The 21127-nt window shown below is 39.2% G+C and overlaps 1 protein-coding gene across 13 annotated transcripts in view; it reads right to left on the reverse strand.

Annotated features, from left to right (window-relative positions):
- NRCAM (neuronal cell adhesion molecule) overlaps nt 1-21127 on the reverse strand; it is a 305233-nt gene that overhangs the window by 104844 nt on the left and 179262 nt on the right. For 9 of the 13 annotated variants that reach the window (XM_087969234.1, XM_087969232.1, XM_087969230.1 and 6 more), the window contains 7 exons: nt 20991-21122; nt 16099-16242; nt 14658-14769; nt 13835-14001; nt 13597-13744; nt 10888-11012; nt 5330-5359 (listed from right to left, as the gene is read on the reverse strand). In XM_087969234.1, coding sequence (XP_087825360.1) covers nt 5330-5359; nt 10888-11012; nt 13597-13744; nt 13835-14001; nt 14658-14769; nt 16099-16242; nt 20991-21122 — 858 coding nt within the window. The remainder of the gene's footprint in view (nt 1-5329; nt 5360-10887; nt 11013-13596; nt 13745-13834; nt 14002-14657; nt 14770-16098; nt 16243-20990; nt 21123-21127) is intronic. The other 4 variants (XM_087969233.1, XM_087969231.1, XM_087969226.1 and 1 more) reach the window with 1 other exon arrangement.

Raw genomic sequence — 21127 nt, forward strand, 5'->3', positions numbered from 1 at the left:
AGGCTGAAAACGAGGCTGGCAGAAGGCTTCAGGAGCCCATCCAGGCTGAAAATGAGGCTTGAGGGGCCACACATTGCCCTCCCGAGCTCCATTTTTGCTGGCAGAAGGCTAACAAAACAAACTAAAAGCAAAAAACAAAACAAAAGGAGAAATGTTTCTTCTTTTGCATTTGAGCATCCAAGAAGGGACAGGAAAGGAGAAAGAGGAAAAACAAAGAAAAAGAAGGGGAGATGGGGAGAGAGCAAGGAAGGAAAAAGAAGGTAAGAGGGGAAGGAAGAAGAAAGGAGAATGAAGAGGGAAGGAAAAAGAAGAAATTCTGCCTTAGCACTTGGCCACCAGCAGATGGCAAGACTCCTCTGGAGGACAAGGATTTGGCGCTCTCCCTGGTCTCGCCTTCCTCCGCTGGAGTCAATGGATCTCCCCCGCCCCAGGCCATCAAAGGTACCCCCAGCACAAGTGATGTCAAGCTGGCCACCCTGGCCACACACCGCCGCCCTCCCAAGGTCAAACACAACCATGATGCGGCCGCCCTCAATGAAATTGAGTTTGACAACCCTGATTTACATTCTTTACTCTATCTGATTGTGATAAATAGTGACAACCTATCGTAGGATTCAGATCCAGGAAAGACAATAAGAGGTTTTAAAGTCACACATTCCTTTTTAGATTTTTAAATATATATAATGTATAAATATAAATATGTATAAGGTAGCAAACAAAATTGAAAATAAAATAAAGGATTTACAAGGAAGTGCTGCTACTCATAATTACCTTCCAAACATGAGGAACTACAGATTAATTAATTAAACAATGCTTTAAAAGATAGATTCCCCAAAATTAAATTTAACCCCTAGTGTTTTTATAAAAATGTCTACTCTAATAGTTATGGAGAATATATCAGCCACCCATAAGGCGAAAAACTGGTTTTTTTAATCATATCCCACAATCATACTCACATAGGGGAGGAGGTGTGGCTGTTGTCATTCAGAGAATCTCTAGTAGCCTCCAGAGGCACTGTTCAACAAGTCCCCGGCTGTGAGACCCTTTTTCTTAGATTGGACTCAAGGGATCAGGTGGTGCTACTCTTATACCAGCCTCCCTGCTGTGTGGCAGCTTCCCTACCTGGGCTCTTGGACCTCACCGCAGGACTGGCAGTGGAGGGGATTTCAACCTGCCTTCTCTGGGGTCGAGGTGGGAGGTAGCCCGAGATTTTATAGAAACCATGACTTCCATGGGCTTCTAGGTCATCCAGAGCCTGACTAGTAATAGTGGTCACACTCCCTATTTAGTGTTCTTATCGGAGCAGTGTCTATGTGACCTGGAATTGGTAGACCTCTCCTTGGTCCCCTTGTCATAGTCAGATCACAGTCTGGTGGCAATGAGTTTCTCAAAAGCTGCATCCCCCCGCAGGGAGGCAGGACCTATTAGATTGGTCTGTCCCCATTGACTAATGGACCCAGATAGGTTCCAGAAGGAGCTGGGGGTTATAACTACAGATCTACTATGCAGTCCAGCCGAGCTCTTAGTCACTGTTTGGAATAGGAAGGTGACTGAGGCTCTGGATAGGATTGCACCCTTGCGACCTCTCCTCACCCATAGACCTCTCTGTGCCCCCAGAGGAACTGAGAGGGATGAAATGCATGTCTAGAGTGCCGCTGGCGGAAGACAGATGAACTCAATCGAACACGGGTAAAAGCGATTCGTGAGGTGAAGTGTAAATACTTCTCCACACTAATTGCATCTGCAGATAATCCCCAGCGACCCTCTTTAAAGTGAGCTGTCTCCTCTTAGGGAAGGAGGAGATAGAGGTCCATCTGAAGGGGCGTGCTAAGGAATTTGCCGATTTTCTGGAAGACAAAATCGCTAGACTTCGTTTCCAGTTAGATGCCGGCGTGGTTGCAGATCTGGTGGAAGCTTCTGTGGCAGGTTCTTGCCCTGTTATCTGGGAACGGTTTGACCCTGTTGCTCCTGAGGAAGTAGACAGGGAGTATGCGCGCGAGCACCTGTATTTTAGACCCATGTCCCTCCTGGCTTGTGAAAGTTTCCCAGGAGGTGATAGGCAGGTGGACTCTGGCAGTGATTAATGCTTCTCTATAGGAGGGATGGTGCCCCAGCACTTTAAGGAGGCTGTGGTCTGCCCTCTTCTTAAAAAGCCATCGCTGGACTCCACCCGGTTGGATAATTTCCGACCTGTCTCCAATCTTCCCTTTTTGGGGAAGGTTGTTGAGAAGGTGGTCGCGCAGCAGCTCCAGAGGTTTCTGGATGAAACGGATTATCTCGACCCCTACCAGTTAGGATTCAGGCCTGGATTTGGGACAGAAACAGTAGTAGTTGCACTTTTGGATGATCTCTGGTGGGAACGGGATGGGGGTAGTGCATCCATCCTTGCTCTACTTGACCTCTCGGTGGCTTTTGATACCATTGACCATGGGATTCTCCTGGGACAGCTTCAGGGGATGGGAGTGGGAGGCCTTGTGCTGTCTTGGTTCACTTCCTTCCTCTGTGGCTGCTCTCAGTCAGTGTTGATAGGAGGGGAGAAATCCAACCCTCGCCCATTGCTTTACAGGGTTCTGCAGGGCTCGGTACTCTTTCTGCTCCTGTTCAACATTTATATGAAACCACTGGGTGAGATCATATGTCACCATGGACTGAGGTATCACCAATATGCTGATGATACTCAGCTATATGTCTCAGCCCGTGGTGAGTTAAGTGTTGCTGTGTCCTCCCTCTCACAATGCCCGGAGGCTGTTAGGGGCTGGATGGGGAGCAACGGGTTGAAACTAAACCCTTGCAAGACCAAGTGGCTCTGGGTCTGGGGTTCGTTGGTTCAAGGAGAATTACCACCTTTAGTCTTGGATGGGGTGGCACTACTCCAAACAGACCCTGTGCGTAATCTGGGGGTTCTCCTGGACTCACGACTCTTGTTCGAAGAGTAGGTGGCAGTCATGGTCAGGAGGGCCTTTGCACAACTGCGGGTTGTGCACCAGTTACGCCCTTTCCTGGATCAGCGGTCCCTACTCACAGTCACTCATGCCCTGGTCACTTCCCGTCTTGATTATTGCAACACACTCTACATGGAGCTGCCCTTGAAGAGCATCCAGAAGCTCCAGTTGGTGCAAAATGCAGTGGCCCGCATGGTTTTATGCAGACCATGGTGTGCGCATGTATCACCTCTCCTGCAGGAGCTGCATTGGCTGCCAATTTGCTTCCGGGTGCAATTCAGGGTGCTGGTTGTCACCTTTAAAGCCCTTCATGGCTTGGGACCGGGTTATCTGAGGAAACATCTCTTGCCAGTGACATCTACCCAACCCATTAGAGCAAGGAGGCAGGGAATGCTGTGGGTCCCACCCCTGAGGGAGATACACCTGGTGGGACCTAGAAGAAGGGCCTTCTCTGTAGTGGTTCCATCTCTCTGGAAGATCATTCCCCCAGAGATTAGAATGCCCCCCTTGTTAATACTATTCCGAAAGGCACTGAAGACCTGGTTTTGCCAGCGGACCTGGAGAACCCAGAGAGGGATGGAACCCATCAGATGGCTAGCATGACCCGCTGTCGTCAGGGTGGGAGTTGGTTTTTTGTTTTTGTTTTCTTTTGCTTTGTTTTTTTGTTTTCCCAAATTTTGTTCTATTGTACTTTACTAATTTATTTGATTCTTTTTGTTAGTTTTTATTGTTTTTGTTTTTATTTTTTGTTTTAAATATGATTTTACATTGTGTAAGCCGCCTTGAGTCGCCATGGGCGAATAGGCGGCAATATAAATCAAATAAATAAATAAATATGACACCTATAACAAAAATTACCCCAAACTCATTCTAAACTGGCAAGATCTTGCTCAAGAATTATGTGTCCAAGACTAAAATGCTTCATGAATTAATAATAAAACTTGTGTTTCTTAATTAGGGGGAAATAGTTGCAAGAAGAAAATACAAATCTTAAAAATGTTAAATGTACTAAATAATGGCAATGAGGAGTCCAAGTTTGCCATAACTTAGTACATTTAATATAGCACCATATTTTCTAAGATGGCGACAGCGGCTGCATGTGTTTGTAGATGGTGCTCTGAAATGTTGTGCAGAGAGAAGTTTGGAGAATTTGGATTGTAGAGATTGCTATGTGGAAGTGGAAGAGTGTGTAGAGGGAAAAGCAAGAAAGAGATAAGCTTGATAAACTAACTGTTAGGCTGGAATTTGTTAAAGAAACAGAGAGATGAAGAAACTGATAGGCTGAGAGCTGGTAGAGTGGAATAGTCAGAAAGTAGTGGTTGGAAGGAGAGACGGAGAGACGGAGCAGAGGAGGTGGATGATTTTATGATTGTGTGGCCTCCCTGATCTCCCCTGGACTCCCCTGACTGAAGCTAAACCCTGGTCTGGGAACTCAAGAGTCAGCAGTTGCAGCTCTGAATTTATGGTGTGGGTCATCTGATTGGAGGCAGAGCTGACAGAAGAGACAAGCTTCTCTGGCCTTTGTTGGCAGCTGGGCCTACTCGTGGTCATTACATTACACAGTTACATGCTGTGGAGAGTGGCAGGCTGCCGTTGGGATTTCGTTTGGTTAACTGACAAGTGGATCTGTGAACTTCATGAGACATTGTAGGACTACCCAGCTGCTAAATTTCCAATGCAGCATAGCAGGCCTTTCTGGCTATTTTTGCTAGCTACCTTCTGCAGTCTACGGTCCTGTGGGTGTTCTATGGTTGGGCCTGGGAGGGCTGCTTGGGGGATCCTAGGGCTAAAGATGAGTGAAAGTTTGTTGGTCCCTTTCCCCCAGGTGAGAGCTTGAGGGAAGGAGTGGCTCCCTGCTTGGTGGGTGCCGTTTATGCATTGAGTGGATGTATTCTGAGTGTGTTGGGAGATAAGGGAGGCTGGATTTGACCCCTCTGCGGCAATAAGGAAGGGATGGTGTGAGTTTGAGGACGCTGAGAGCAAGTGCTATACAGCGCTTGTAAGGCTCACCTTACCCCAACAGTCTGTCAGTGGGAATAGGGTTTTTCCCCCTCCTTTTAAGGAGGATTGTTGGGGGATGGTGGGTGGAATGGTTCTCAGGGAAGGCAGAGGAGGGCAGTGTTGGGTAGCAGCTGAATGTTACACAGGTTTTAATAATTCATTCAGGCAATTATTTGAGAAATTTATACTTGACAAGTTTGATTTAATTATAATAATGAAACAGTTTAGCATTTCAGTCATAAATAAAAATAGTAATACAATTCTCACCAGATGTAACATAAATATACAACCAAACAAAAATAAAAAGAGAAAGTTTCAATCTGAAAAAAGCAGAAAGTTTAGGAAGGTTTGGTATATAACGCAAGCAAGACTTATTATTAGTTTACCGTAAACAATAGGTGGAACTGTTGGAGGAGCTGGAAAAAAGGATATTCATATAAACTATAAAAATTTCTGTAAGTAACCAGAATAAAGCAAACTCTTTATTACTAACATGACTTGCTATTGTAATAAAATGTAATTATTTTATTTGCAAAAATGTAAGTGCCTGAATTGAATTAAAACAACAGCAAAAGCCTCTTTTATCTGAGTCCAGAACAGTCCTGCAGACAATTGTCAAATTATAGACTCAACATATTGAAAGGAATTATATAGATCATGTAAGCCAATTGTTTGCACAATGTAGGAACTTTAAGCATTCCCAACAAAAGTCTGCCTAGCATCCATCCAACACTTGCAAAGAAGAGGAATTTAACATCTTTGGGTACTGGTCCCAGTAGTTTTCACTGTTAAGAGATTTTATTCCCCATTAACATTACTTGAATTAGCTTTTCTACTATGTAAATCTACAATTTACATAGTTCCAAAGTTGTTCCAAAACAAGCGAGAACAAGTGTTTTTGTGTGACATATTTTACATATCTGAGAAACGCTATCATTGCCGTTACTTACCCTATCAGTATTTCTCAAAACCAAACATATCCAGTTCAGCCAATTTCTCTTTACAGGATAACCTCTAACAATTTTCATTGCCTGCTCTAATTCTGTTCCTATTTTTGTGATTCTTTCTTTAAGTATGCTGTCCAGAACACAAGAAATTATTTTAAATGGTGTAACTAAAACAAAACAAAACAAAGTAACTATTTCCTATAATTTGGAAATTAGGTTTTTTTGACGATCCCTAATGCTGCATCTGTATGTATGTATGTATGTATGTATATATATATATATAGCCTTCAGCTTTGTTCGGGTATTTTCCCACGTCATTATAGTTGTGCTTTTAAAGTTGTAGCAACGTTTCAGCAGAATCTCATCTGCCATCATCAGGCTTCTGTATTGTGTCCGTCTGTGAGTCAGACTTTTACAGTGGTTTCAGATTTAAATTTGGGGCAGCCTATTGCTGTGCCAGAATGGTTTTTTCTTCATCCTGATTGGTTGGGAGTCTTGGTCTGTGTTTATTGGTCTCGAGTTTGCTGTGTTCTGCTTGATTGGTGTCTCTAATATCTTCTGTCTGTTTTTGGCTCTTTTTGTATCTTGATTGGCTGGCAGCATTGTGTTACTTTATTGGAGGTCTTTAGTGCAGCTTGGCTTCGGGTAAATGGACGGCTATCATTAGTTAGGAAGCTGGGTTTCATCTGGGTGCCTGGTTGGGGTGTGTTTGAGCTGGAGGTATCAGGGGGGATCTGTTTGTGCCCAGGTGTTTGCCTGGCTTGTGGTGTGGAGATTTTTTTGTTTGTGAGTGCAGGCTTCTAAATGATTGACAGATATATATATATATCCACACATACATACATACATACATACATACATATTTGCAGCCAAGATTTCCTGATGACTTATATTGTTTACATTTCAATACTATATCAATATCTTTTTCACAATTATCATCATAAAACCATGAATCCTCTTCACATACATCTGATTTGTCTTTCTTAAATGAATAATCTTTTTCACTTCACAGCTAAACTTCATTCTGTAACTTTCAGTTTATTTCTCTAATCTCTGAAGATTTTTAAAAATTATTTCCACCCTCCAGATTGCCTATCTCACTCAATTTTATATCAGTTGCAATTTGATAAGCATTGCCTTAACTTCAACCAGTTATTAATGAAAATATTGGCAAATTTGGAAAATTCTGCATATTTTAATCTCCTTCAGGACAACACAACAACTGAAAAATACTAAACCATAACAAATATTTCTTTCGAGTATACTGATATTTTGTTTCTCTCATTTTAATAACAGTATGTGTACCTCCAGGTTCTTTTGAAATCTGTCAAACAAGGCAATTAGGTCTTTGTGCGTTACTTCCCTGCTAATGAAAAACTATACTCTTCCATTAAACCTCCAGCTGCTATGTAGGAAATCTTTCTACAAAAATACTTTCTAATTGGATATGGAATTTTAAAACAAGATTAATTTAATAATGTCTAGTTTATCAAATATAAATTCCAAGGAATTAAGATATTTTAAAATATTTTTCTATTAGACACAGGTTATTTTTTTAACTCTACAAAAAAAGGAAGCTAATTTATGAAATCACATTATAAACAAAGATACATAGTAATTATAATGCATACAGAACCCTAAATATTAAGATTCTGGCATGGAAAGAAAATTTATACAAAGAAAACTCAGAACTATATTTTCTTAGATCAGATCCAAATGATGTATATTCTAAAAGCTACCATTCTTTCAGGTAAGTATATGTATAAGAAATCATCCTGTCTTGTTTGGTTTTTTTTCCTGTTAAATTAAATTACATTTTTAGTCATTAATTTTGTTTTCTTCCTATTAATTTTAAGTCCTGCTACTGCTACTGCTCCAAATTGTTCTAATTCATTCATCAATTTTTGTCCTTTTTCTATTGGTTCTTCAATGAAAAAAATCATATCATCCGCAAACGCTTGCAACTTATATTCTTCTTTCTTAACCTTTAATCCTTTTATGTCTGGGTTCTGTCTAATTCGTGTTAATAATGCTTCTAGTGATAATATGAAGAGCAGGGGTAAGAGTGGGCAGCCCGTCTGACTCTTTTTCTATTTTTATTGGGCGGGTATATTCCCCGTTTATTATAATATTCGCCTGTTGTGTATCATAAATGGTTGTTATAATATTTTCAAATTTAGTGCCTAAATTCATATTATAAATTTTTTGGATTAAAAATTGCCAATTTAAGTTATCGAAGGCCTTCTCTGCATAAAACATAAGTGCTATTTATTTTTCGGGTGGGCTTCGTAAAATTCTAAAATATCTAATACTATTCTTAAATTATTCCTGATTTGACTGGTTGGGAGAAATCCATTTTGGTCTTCATGTATATGCTCATTTAAAATTCTTTTTAGTCTACTTGTTATAATAGAAGTAAATATTTTGTAGTCAGTATTTAGCAAAGAAATCGGCCTATAATTCTGTATATATCGGAGGTCCGAATCCTCCTTCGGGATCAGCAAAATCAATGCCCCCCTCCATGAGTCCGGCATCCTGGCTCTGCCAATAAGACGTCATTAAAAACTTCCACCATAAGAGGTCCTATTTGAGTTTCTAATTCCTTACTTTTTTGTTGTAGTTTGTTTTGCTGGGTGTGTTTTTCTTTGTTCCTCTTGGTGTTATAAGAGATTGTTATACCTCTTATTATTGCCTTCATTGTATCCCAAATGTTTTGTTTTGTAGTTGCTCCATTATTATTTTCCTTTAAAAAATAGTTTAATTCCTCCTTGAGTTTGTTAGTATATTCTTTTTCCCTTATTAACTGAGTATTTAACATCCATCTTTTCTTGGGTTTTTCCCTACCCTTCCATATTATCTGAATTGGATTGTGATCTGCCCATTCATTGGGTAGGATTTCAATCCCTTTTATCTCATTTGTTATTTCCCCATTCATCCATGCCATATCAATTCGTGTCCATATTTGATGAGGATTTGAATAGAATGTAAATTGTTTTTTCTCAGGATTTAATCTTCTCCATGTATCAATCAAATTTAACTCCTTCATCATTTCCATGCATATTTTGGGAAGCTCTCTTTTTTGTCCCCTTTGTTCCTTCCCCCATTACTGTGGTCTTTTTGATAATCAGCAATAGAATTAAAGTCTGCTATAATACAAGTATTTGTTTTTTCCAATCCTACTATTTTTCCATAAAGATGCTTAAAAAACTCCTTTTGATCTCCATTCGGGGCGTAGATTACCACTAAGAGAATTGGGATGGCATTAATCCAGATCTGCAAAACCAGAGTTCTTCACTCAGGAACCGACCATATTAAATCTGCTTTCATATCCTCTTTAACATACACTGCAATCCCTTTCTTTTTCCCCATGTCGGGGTGACCTTTCTTCCAGTTTTCAAAGTTGTAGTTGTTGTGGAAGTCATTTCTTTTAAGATTTGTTTCTGTTGTTGTAATATATTAATTATATTATCCCAAATTAACATTCAGTAATAGAATCTCTATATTGGGATTGACTAGTATCTAATTACTTAATCTATCTATCTGCTGGATATCTGTACTCTTTGCCAATTTACTGAAGTATAGGTTCTTGTAGATAAAAATATTATCACCGTATTATTTTAAATCCAAATTCTAAATCACATATATAATTTTGTAAGGCCTCAATGCTCAACCTCTATACATAACTTCCGCATAGTAGAAATATATATATATATGAAATATATATATATATATATATATACTATATATATATATATAAATATATATATATATATAATACCCACATCCAACTATATTTAAATATTATACATAAATATATTTATTATATAACCTTATTTTGAATATCCTTAAACACAAACAGTATTACATTCGTCCCCAAGTGGATTAATTAAATATTTAGAGTGATTGCACAATGAATTGTAATATTAATATATAAAATCCTTTATAGTTATTAAATAATACTTAATGTTCTTACTATTTTTCCAATATATCTAATCAAAGTATAACTATCACTATTATTAATAAATCAATTAGATCAGTTAATTCAATTATTTAACAATCAATTACAACAATCAATTTTCCTTTCCCCAGGTATACATATTTATGAACATTATAAAGAGAGATTGAAGGAGGAGAGATAGTTCATCATATCGCTGGAGGGTGGGGAAGTAAAGAAAAATGAGCAGGTGTATACAGGAAAAAGGGAGTAAAGAAGGGGAAAAAGGAGTTTTAAAGTAAGTTTTTAGCTTTCTGGTTGTTTTTTAATAACACTTTGGGTTCAAACCTAAGATAGCATTATAGTAGCAACTGAAAAATTATTTTGGTTGAATTTATGGGATCAAATATATTCTTACTTTTAGAATATTCCAAACTGTAATATCAGAATAGCTTAAAACCAGTTAACAAAAAGATAACAAGTTTTTGCTTTAATTCTACACTAGCTCGATACCTGTGCTTCACTACAAAAACTACAGTATGTGGTCATGCTTAGTTTTTGGGAAGGAAAATAAGGGGAAAAAATCTGCGTCTGCTTACCAGCATTTATCAGTAATTATCTGGCTAGCATCCTGTCAGTGTGTGAGAGAGTTGAGGGTTGTTTGGAAACTGAAACAGTATTTTCTGTGTGAGCAAGAAGGAGACAGCAAGGAACCTAAGCGTGGCTTAGCTCAACTGTTCTATACTAAAGCTGCTTGGTGCTGTGAAACTAAAACTGAAACAGAAACTCCTCTTCTCTGCTTGTGTTTTGCATGTGGAACAGATTTCTTTTTTTCAGGCGGGGAGAGGGAGTAGAACTCCTTAGCATCAGAGAGTGTTAATAATAATAAACGAAATACTAATGCTCTGATGGTCATTTCAAAAAATCCTTTCTTAGTGAGCACTAGAAGCCAAGAGGAACATATGTGCCAAATTTCAAGTTTGTAGGCTTTATAGTTGCAGAGATTTTGTGATGATGCGTGAATGGTATTTCACTTTTATATATATATAAAGAGATATCTTACCCACAATAGTGAGTACAGCATTTGCAGAAACACTATCCAGTGTAGTATTAGCTAGGCAAGTATATTCTCCACCATCCTTATCAGTCACATTCATAATGGTCAAGTTGTATTTACCTACAATAAACCTGTAATTACAATACATTTAATTATTCCATTATTGCAAACATTTCTAAATGTATAATTTATTAGTTGTAGTAAATAACAATAGCATCTTAACACACATGTACTTGCAAGTTGACAGCAGTTCAAGAAGGAATCCAAAAGAGGAACCAAATTGGGTGACTAAAATCCATTAACAAAAAATGAAATAAGATACAGTAGAATTATGAGATCAGTTAGAACAATGGCAGAACAACACATGTAGATAATTTTAATTTATTTATTACAATGATTTGTTAGCCATTTAAGAACTTTCTCAGGAGCTGCAATGAATTTAGTAGGAGTTTTAAATATTGAAAAATAAATTCACTACAAGTGTATGTTGAAATATGCATTCCACAGATATTGCTTAAACCAAAGCACCAAGAAATGACATGCATTTATGGAAAAATAACAGAGATTAGGGTTGAGTGTCAAAGCAAGGACATTAAGGGAACAGTGTAATAATCCACCCCTTTTGTATGTGTGTCATCATATCACACACGCATGTATGAAATAAGTGAAACTTGCATTCTAGTGGCATGATACTGCTTTTATCATTTTGATGAAAGCATCATAATCTGTTATTGTTTTACTAGCATTAGTTTAGTGTAATACCATGATGGTGAACCTATGGCATGCGTGCCTGAAGTGGTACGCAGAGCCATCTCTCTGGGCATGCGGAGCCATTGCCCGTTGCTCTTCTGGATCCGGTGCGTCAGCCAGCTGGTCTTCATGCACACGGGAGCGCCGGAAGCAGGAAGAGCAGCCGCCCGGCGTGCATGCATGCATGTGCCGGGAAGATGATTTTCCAGTTTTTAGTGCACATACATGCACAAATACCAGCTTGCCAGTGTGCATGTGCACTCTGGAACCGAGAAGAGCAACAGGCGATGGCTCGCATGCCCAAAGACACGGAGAGGGGATCTTGGCGGTTGCTTCCTAGGGGACCAGAGCTGTCAGCCAGGACGGGCGGGCTGAGGCTTCCCTCCCTCCCTGCCCAAGTGGGCTTCTTGCATGGCCCCAGTCCTCCAGCCCATGGCACAGACACATGTCTGTGGTCTGGAGCACCTGGTTTCTGGCCAGGATGCTGGAGGAGGAGGAACCACCATCGGAGAGGTGAGCTGCCCCAGGAGGGCCAGAAAAGAGTGCAGCTCCTCATGCATGGAAACGCCACTGAGGGCCCAGCTCACCAGCAGGGGAGCAACTGCGGGGCCCAGCCAGTCGCTTCTGCCCCTCTCCCTGCAGCTGCCACTGCTCCTCTTCTGGGACTTCACAGGAGCTGAGTCCACACGAGAGGAACATCTGTCCGGCACCAGAGTAAGAAGCACACCAGCCGGGAAGCAGTCACACTCTTTTGGCAGAAATAGCGGGGGTGGGTGGGCTGTGCTGGCTTGTTCTCGATGGCAGGCTGGGGGGAGTGCTTCATTGATACTCTTCTGGCCAGCTGATCTTCGCATGCACATGCATGCCAGAAGCCGGAAGACCAGGTGACCGGCTGCTCTTCTGGTTTCTGACACGCAGGCATGCGCAGTCGTGTGCGCGCTCCCATTTCAGCACTTGGTGCTGAAAAGGTTTGCCAACACTGGTGTAATGTGTTAATCATTACACCAGGGTGTAATACTAGTTCGCCTCCTCATGGTGCACCCTGGATAGTACAGAAGTGTGAACTAAACAATTGGCAGCCAGACTACATTGAAGAATTGGCAGTTAACAACAGTTGGCAGTCACACATCTTTGTAAAACTCCTGGCTCTCTAAATACATTGGAATGGGTAAACAAAATAGCTCCCTGTCCTTAGCCACATTGCACCACCAGCTCTACGAAGGCAGGAAGCCTTAGTGAAGGAGTACAACAAAATTACAACTTGCTCAACAACTGTCTAACAACTTTGATATCAACACACAGTGGAAAGCCAAATGGGCTGCTGAATGCCCAGATACAGGCAGTTATGTAGATGACCCTACACAAAAGGTGCCAGGTTTTGACCTTCCTCGCCAACATTGGTCACCTCTGAACAGGATCCGTATCCAACATGGTGTCTGCCAGGACTGATTGTGTAAAGGGTCTTGTCTCGATCCCTCAGTGTGACTGTGGTGCTCCTCACATTGTGTCCAAATGTCCATCAAGAGCTTACATCGGCCCATAGTCCGATTTTTTCAATACAGACCACCCTGTTCTTGAATGACTGGGTGGACTTACATTAACATTTGAACTACTATAAGTCCATATATTTGCCATACGCTAAATATAAATCATTACACCATTCTGGTTTTCTTTTCTCTTTACAGCTGATGTACGATCCTAGGAAAAGATACTTGGTGAATATATCAAAAGATGCAGTATGATGTTACACAAGGGGTTACCTATATTGAATCTTATTGTAGCATACATACCTGGTGCAGAGAAATCATAATTCGTGCATTGCAGAAAGCACTATCTTTAAAAAATAGTAACACTTTATCTGCAACAGGATATATTATTAAATTATATCTGGAAATATGTATTAAATCCACTTGTTCGTGTTTTATTAACTTGCAAGGAGGTGGGGCTAGGGTTAGAAATACATACCGCCCATCATCTGGCAATTCATCGTTTTCCTTCAACCATATAACTGTAGGTATTAATGTTGCATCATATTTAATTACACATTCAAAGAAAACTTGCTCCATCCTTTGTACTACTTTGTATTCAGGCTGCTTAATAATCATTGTGGGTTCTGAAACATAAAATAATTACTATGATACTTAACAGTTACAAATCAGCAAACAGATTAGGAGGCTTTTATTTCAGAGCCAGAATTTCTTACCCTTGATTTCTAACTGAACGTTATTTTGTGCTTTTCCTAGTTTATTTCTTGCTATGCAGGTGTACGTGCCACTGCTGTTCTTCTGGGCTTTCAGAATTTCCAAGGTACCATTATTATGGAAAACATACTGCTTGCCCTGGAGAATGCTACCTTTCACTCCTTGAAACCTATGTATTGGAAAGAGATTACCCAAATTATGCATTAATTTAAACTTTATTTGAAGGTAACATGTCTACTGAATCCCTAAACCTCAACAGAGATGTAATAATATGTGACAAACTGTAGAAAGATGATTATATACATACACAACAAAAAAGAGCCAACTCACACAAAATGTTAAATAAATGATTTGATTTAATATGCTATTTTTTAATATAACGTCCCCAATAAATTTTGAGACTACAACATATCACACAAGGCTAACATTTTCAATCTTTCCACTCCATGATGTGAAATTGCTGTTGATCCCTGGGTGATCATGTTGATGAGAGCACTTGGTAGGGGGAATTGCTTACCCCTGTGATCCCAAATTTAATTGACTCCCCTCCTGTTGGCAGTTATTTAAAAGAAAAGATAATTATTATTTATAGTCATGGATGTAATTTGTCATCAGATGTCTGCTAAGTAGTGTAAGACAGATTAATTGTGCATAAAATTGAAAACTAAATAAATTAACCAAGGTTCCCTTCACATGAAACGGAAGATGAACAATTAAAGTATACAAAAAGATATAGATCTCTATTTAACTTTACAGATTGTCACAATATTCATTAGTTTAATGTGCGCTAAGCATGAATGATCCCCCCTGTTGTGAGCAACTTACCATTCAGCTTCAGGCATAGGTGAACCAAAAAAAGCACAATCTAGCAATGCAGGCTTATTTTCAATGACTTGATAAAGTTTATTGTATGGAGTAAGGATTCTTGGTGGTTCAGCTGAAAATAAAAATATTTTTTAAAATGTTGTGAATATTTTGAATGCATTTGTGTAGGAAAGTTTATATATCTAGCTTATTTATATAAGTATATATGTCTAGCATTGATGAGGTTACCTACTCTGGGTAATTTAATGCCCCAATAATATGTAATAATAATGTTGCCATTATCATATCCGAAGTGAATTAAGTAGAACTCTCTGCTGTTACAGATACGTAACTTTGGGGGGGGAAAGTGTCTTTTGTTTCAGTAAATGCAATATTTGAGATCTCAATAATACATTTATCAAGATTTTTTTTATTTTCCTAGACAGTTCTCTGCCTTATATCTTATGTAAAAATTTGAATAAGATTAGTAACCATCTGACAAAATATTTAGGGGTTGTCTTTAAGTCAGACATTCTTAACCCAGGGACCACCTGTAATCCAGTTTGGTATAGCAGTTAAAGTAGCAGGCTACAAATCAAAAGAATTTAAGTTCTAGTCTGACTTTAGACACAAATCCAGTTGGATGGCTTTGGGCCATATGCTTTCAATTGTAGGAAGAAGACAAGGGCAAACCACTTCCAAAAATGTTGCCAAGACAACTGCAGGGACTTGTGCAAGCAGTCACCAGGGGTTACCACTGATTTGAAACCACACGTATGATAAAATGTTGAGTAATACAAATAATGTTCTTATGCAAATTACCTAGCCTAATGACCTCCCACATAAATAGGATTGCATGTAAGACAATGGCTCAGTGGTTAAACGATGCTTAGCTTGCCAGCTGGGAAGCAGATAGCTCATGTTCGAGACCCAAGTGCCACACAATGGGGTGAGCTCCCATTACTTGCCCCAGCTTCTGCCCACCTAGCAGTTCAAAATTGTGCAAGTAAATAAATAGGTACTTCAGTGGCATCTTGGCATATAGACCATGCTGGCCATGTGACCACAGAAATGTCTGCGGACAACTCCGGCTCTCTCAGCTAAGAAGCACCATTCCCTCAAGTTGGACAGGGGAAATCTTTTATAGGGTCTAGCCTACTAATCCCCCTAATAAAAATGAATAGGATTTCATGTAAGACTTTACTGGGGCTGACATTTGATGTTGAGATATCAAATCTGATATTCATTCATTCTTTTTTATTCTTTAACTATACTGCTTTATGTATTTTAATATAGTTAAATTTATATTAATATAGTAATATAACTGAGGTGCTGGAAAGACAAGTCGAATAAATACTAAAGTTACCAATAAGTCAATATTGTAGCATTTACTGTCTACTAATGAATAATAAAACACCATTAATATTGTTTTATTTTTTATTTTTAAAAAGCACCGTCTTACCTAAAATATTCACAAATGCATTTGCTAATAGATATCCATATTCATTAGAGGCATTACACTGGTATACAGCACTTGATCTTTCTTGCACATTAGTGAAAATAATTGTATCACCATCAACTTTTCGACTGGGATCTTCAGGAGCAACTATTAAAACACAGAGGACAGATAAAATTATTCAACATCGAAAAAATTGTCTCTGGATTGTAATAAAATAATTTGAAGGAAGGTCAGAAATACTGCACATATACATACCTGTATATATCCTTGTAAGAGAAGAAAACAGACATCTTGCGATCTCCGGAACTAAAATTATATTTATTATACTTACTAAGCTTTCGTCAGCCTCTGATGATGTCAGCAGAGGCTGACAAAACCTTAGTATGTATAATAAATATAATTTTAGTTCCGGAGATCACAAGATGTCTGTTTCTTCATATACATACATACATACATACATACATACATACATACATACATACACACACACACACACACACACACACACACACACATATATGAGCTCCACACTTATTCACTCTGTCATGCACCAACTTTATTCTAACTCATTAGTTTAATAGTTTAATATTAATAATCCAAATCAGGCTATGATAATTAGATCTCAAGTGAGTGGAACATTTGTATCAGATTACTGATTAACAGGAAAGGATCTTGTAGGTCATCTAGTACAACCCCCTGCCCAAGCAGGAGACCCCATACCAGTGGTTCCCAAAGTGGGCAGTACCGCCCCCTGGAGGGCAGTGGGATGACTTAGGGGGCGCTAAGAGGCAAAGGGGGCAGCAGGGGGCACTAAGAGGCAAGGGGGTGGCGGCAGAGGAATGCTGGAGGTGGGCCCCTCGCAGGGCACAATTCAGTTCCCCCCACTCCACTTGCCCGGCTTGCTGGTGCCCGAGAGGAAGGTGAGCCAGGCTGACCCATTGCCAGTTGGGTCCTGCCTGGATTTTCCACAGCTGCTGGGCCTTGCCTGCTAGGGAAGGGGGTGGCGACCAGAGAGCGTGATGCTATGCCTCCCGCATCGCCCCTTGTCTGCCGCCCCTTCCCTCTGCCACCCACCAGCCTGCGCACTTTGGTGGAATGTGGGCCGCCGCTGTGAGAATGATGCGAGTCAAGCCTCACGAGAGTGGATCTTCCACCCATGGAGCTTGCATAGTGGCAGCCCGCACTCAGCTAAAATGCTTCGAGGGGCGGCTGGCAGAGGGGTGATGTAGGCGGCGTAAGTCTCATGCTTCCTGGTTGCCTCCCACACTCGCCCTCAGTAGACGTGACCCGCGAGCCCCAGCAGCTGACCGAGTGGGCATGGTTTGGTAGTCATGTGACTGGGTGGGCATGGCCAGGTGGCCATTTGACTGGCAAACCAAATACAAGTGGTCCTCGCTTCTAATTTATGACTGACCTCCCCAGAGCTACTTGTCCTTTTTCTGGAGTTTTGACAGGTATTCTTGCCTAAGTGTAAGACTTTACTTTTCTCTACATTGAATTTCATTTTGTTAGATAGGGCCCAGTGTTCAAGTCTGTCAAGATCCATCTGGATCTTGAGCCTATCCTCTGGGGTGTTAGCTTAGTATTATCTGCAAGCTTAGTATCATCTGCAAATTTGTTAAGTTCCCCTTCTATTCCTCATCTAAGTCATTTATGAAAAATACTGGGCCTAAGACAGAATATTGTGGTACCCCACTGCTTACTTCCCTCCATGTAGACATAGATCCGTTAAGGACTACTTGTTGAGTACGGTTTGTCAGCCAGTTGCGGATCCATCTCTGTGGTGATGCTATCTATCCCACTTTTTTCTAGCTTACCAAAAAGGTTGTGGTCCACTTTGTCAAATGTCTTGCTGAAGTCTAAGTATATTATGTTCACAGTATTTCGCTGGTCTACTAATTTAGTCACTATGTTGAAGAATGAAATAAAATTGGTTTGGCATGATTTGTTTTGCTGACTGCTAGTTATTACTTTACTTGTTTCTAGATGTTGGTGGATGTTTTGTATTATCTTTTCTAATATCTTATAATTATATAATTTTAATTGGACAACCTTGAACTACGCTGCCTGTGGCTAGACTTGTGTAGCACACAAAATTATCTGCTACAATGTCCTACCAGTCAATGACTACTTCAGCTTCAGCCACAACAATACAAGAACACACAACAGATACAAACTTAATGTAAACTGCTTCAAGCTCGATTGCAGAAAGTACGACTTCAGCAACAGAGTGGTCAATGCCTGGAATGCACTACCTGACTCTGTTGTTACATCCTCTAACCCCACTCCTTTAACCTCAAACTATTCACTATTGACCTCACCCCATTCCTAAAAGGTCTGTAAGGGGTGTGCATAAGTGCACCATCATGCCTACCATCCCTGTCCTATTGTCCCCATTTATTCGTACCTATTTCCTCTATTCTTACTCATGTTTATACTTATACCTATTATCTTGTAAGCGATTGACAAATCAAATAAATAAAATAAAATAAATAAAATAAATCTTCCCGGGTATTGATATTAGGCTGATTGGTCTGTAGTTTCTTGGGTCTGTTTCCCCTGCTCCCCCTTTTTTTTGAAGATGGGAACCACATCAGCTCATTTCCAGTCCTCTGGTAGTTCCCCGGTGCTCCAGGATTCTTTAAAGATGTGGTGCAGTGGTTCTGAGATGACTTCTGCCAGTTCCTTCAGAACTCTGGGATGTAATCTGTCAGGTCCTGGTGATTTGTGTTCATCAAGATCAGACAGGTGTTCTCTTTCTATTTTTTTGCTTATTTTATCTTTTATTCTAGTCTGTCTTTTACAGTTATGTTTTTGGTAGGATGAGCTATAGTTTCTTTTTGTGTGAAGACCGATGCAAAGAATGAGTTAAGCAGCTCATGCCATCTTCTCTCTTTGTGGACCGATTGTGCCTCTCTTTCCAGTTTTTGTACTTGTCCGTTTTGTTTTTCAATTTGTCAGAGGGATCTTTGTGCAGCCATGCTGATTTCTTCTTGTATTTCTTGTTTTTCTTTCTCAGTGGTATTGTGGTGGTCTAGGCTTTTATGATCATACTTTTCAGAGTTTCCCAAGATTCTTGAATTGTTTTCCCCTTTAGGATTTTCATCCAAGGAATCTTTCCCAAGTTCTCTCTGGGTTTATTGAAATCAGCTCTTTTAAAATCTTTAGTGTCATTATGTTCTATTGCTTGCGTTTGTGTTATGTTGAATTCTAGTACGAAACGGTCACTGCTACCCAAGGTTCCTGCAATTTTAACTCCCTATATCTCTTCTTCTCTGTTTGTAAGAATTAATGGCTGGTCCTCTAGTTCTCTCCTCTACCTTTTGGACAACAAAGTTGTCAGCTAGGTTAGTCAGGAAACTATTTGATTTCTCACTTGGTGCAGAATTAGTTTTCTAATTGATATCAGGGTAATTGAAGTCCCCCATTACTATTGTAGTGTGTTTCCTACATATATTTGTTATTTGGTTGGCAAAAAGGACATCTATTTTTTTTTTCTTGATTGGATGGTCTATAGTATACACTTATGGCCATGTCATTCTTTTTTTTTTCTTTTAAATTGATCCATATGCCTTCTAGGAGGTTTTCGTCATTAGTTTCATGCATTTCTGTAGCAATATAGTGGTCCTTTACATACAATGCAACTCCACCTCCTCTTTTATGGGGTCTGGTTTTTTTGAACAGTATCAGCAAAGATAAACTCCATTAATATTAATATGAACATTCCTGCAAGCCAGCTTTTGATTTTATATATAGACCCAATATGTCTTAATATTATTTGAGATGCACTTACAACTGGAGATGGAAATTACACTGGAATTTTTCTTCATGCAAATATAAAGTACTCAGTTGTGGTTTCTCTTCTCTTCTTCAACAGATCAAGGTAGGCAGTTATGTCTCTATAAATATTTCTATAATTCTCAACAGGAAGGTCAGTAGTGAAGAAAGCTGGGAGCTATAACAGCAGATGTTCAGAGGCTTACTTTTGGATTATATGAAAATATCATGGGATATTTTTTCTTCAAAAGATTAAAACATAGCAAATGCTTCTAATATAATTAGTAAGGCAATTTCATACTCTTCCTCCCCATTTATCTTCGTTACTCTCAGTTTTGTTTCCCATCTTGCTTGGAATATCTTCAATCTGCTTGGAATTCTTTTTAGGAATATACAATCAAGTATAAAAATAAATGTAAAATCAATTATACAATTAAATGTATAACCATCTATATACTAATTGAGCATCTCAATGGATGAAAAGCATGAATAATCATTGATAAAAATAAATACAGTATTAAAAATCTTCTTAAAGTTATCCTCCATTATATGAGTTTTGCAATCTAGGGCTTTCTTATCCTTTTCCTCTAATTAATTGCTTCACATGAGATGCTGGCTCTCTCTTTGTGAGCTACAATTTGAAATGTTCTTTTTTCAGAGTCCCTGAAACAATGTGCATAGCAACTTAATGGAAAAGAAAAAATAAACTTCAGAAAGGGTTCAATGGTATCCTGGTTTAGAAATCTCAAGGAATTACTATTTCACACTGAAGCACCCGATAGAATTGGTTTTAGATTCCTTTCTTCAACTTCTTAATGATCTGACTACTTTGCAGATTCAAAAGCTCTTGCTTTGTAAGACAAAATATCATTAATTTCTTCTTAAATAAATAAATGAATTTATAATTTTCAATTTTAGTTTTAATCATTATTCTCTCTGTGTGTAATCTTTAGAGAATAATGTCCATTATTGAACTTACATTAAACTATACCATGGAAACTCTACAAATGTGGAAAATGTTTTGCTCATTCTTGACTACTTGTTCAAAAACTTACACTGATAAAACCACTAATATCAAGCAAGAATCTAACATGACATAAAAGTGAAACAGCCCATACTTTCAACTGGAATTCCATTTGCTAACCAACTTATGCTGGGTTTAGGATTGCCATTAGTTCTACAAATCAAGGAACCATCTTCTCCAGGAGATAATACAAGGTTTGGAGGTTCTCTTATCCAATAAGGGGCAGCTGAG

This window comes from Notechis scutatus, chromosome 6 (assembly GCF_049901735.1).
Source record: "Notechis scutatus isolate UNSWTSFEM ecotype Mainland chromosome 6, rNotScu1.2, whole genome shotgun sequence".
NCBI classification, from domain to species: Eukaryota; Metazoa; Chordata; class Lepidosauria; order Squamata; family Elapidae; genus Notechis; species Notechis scutatus.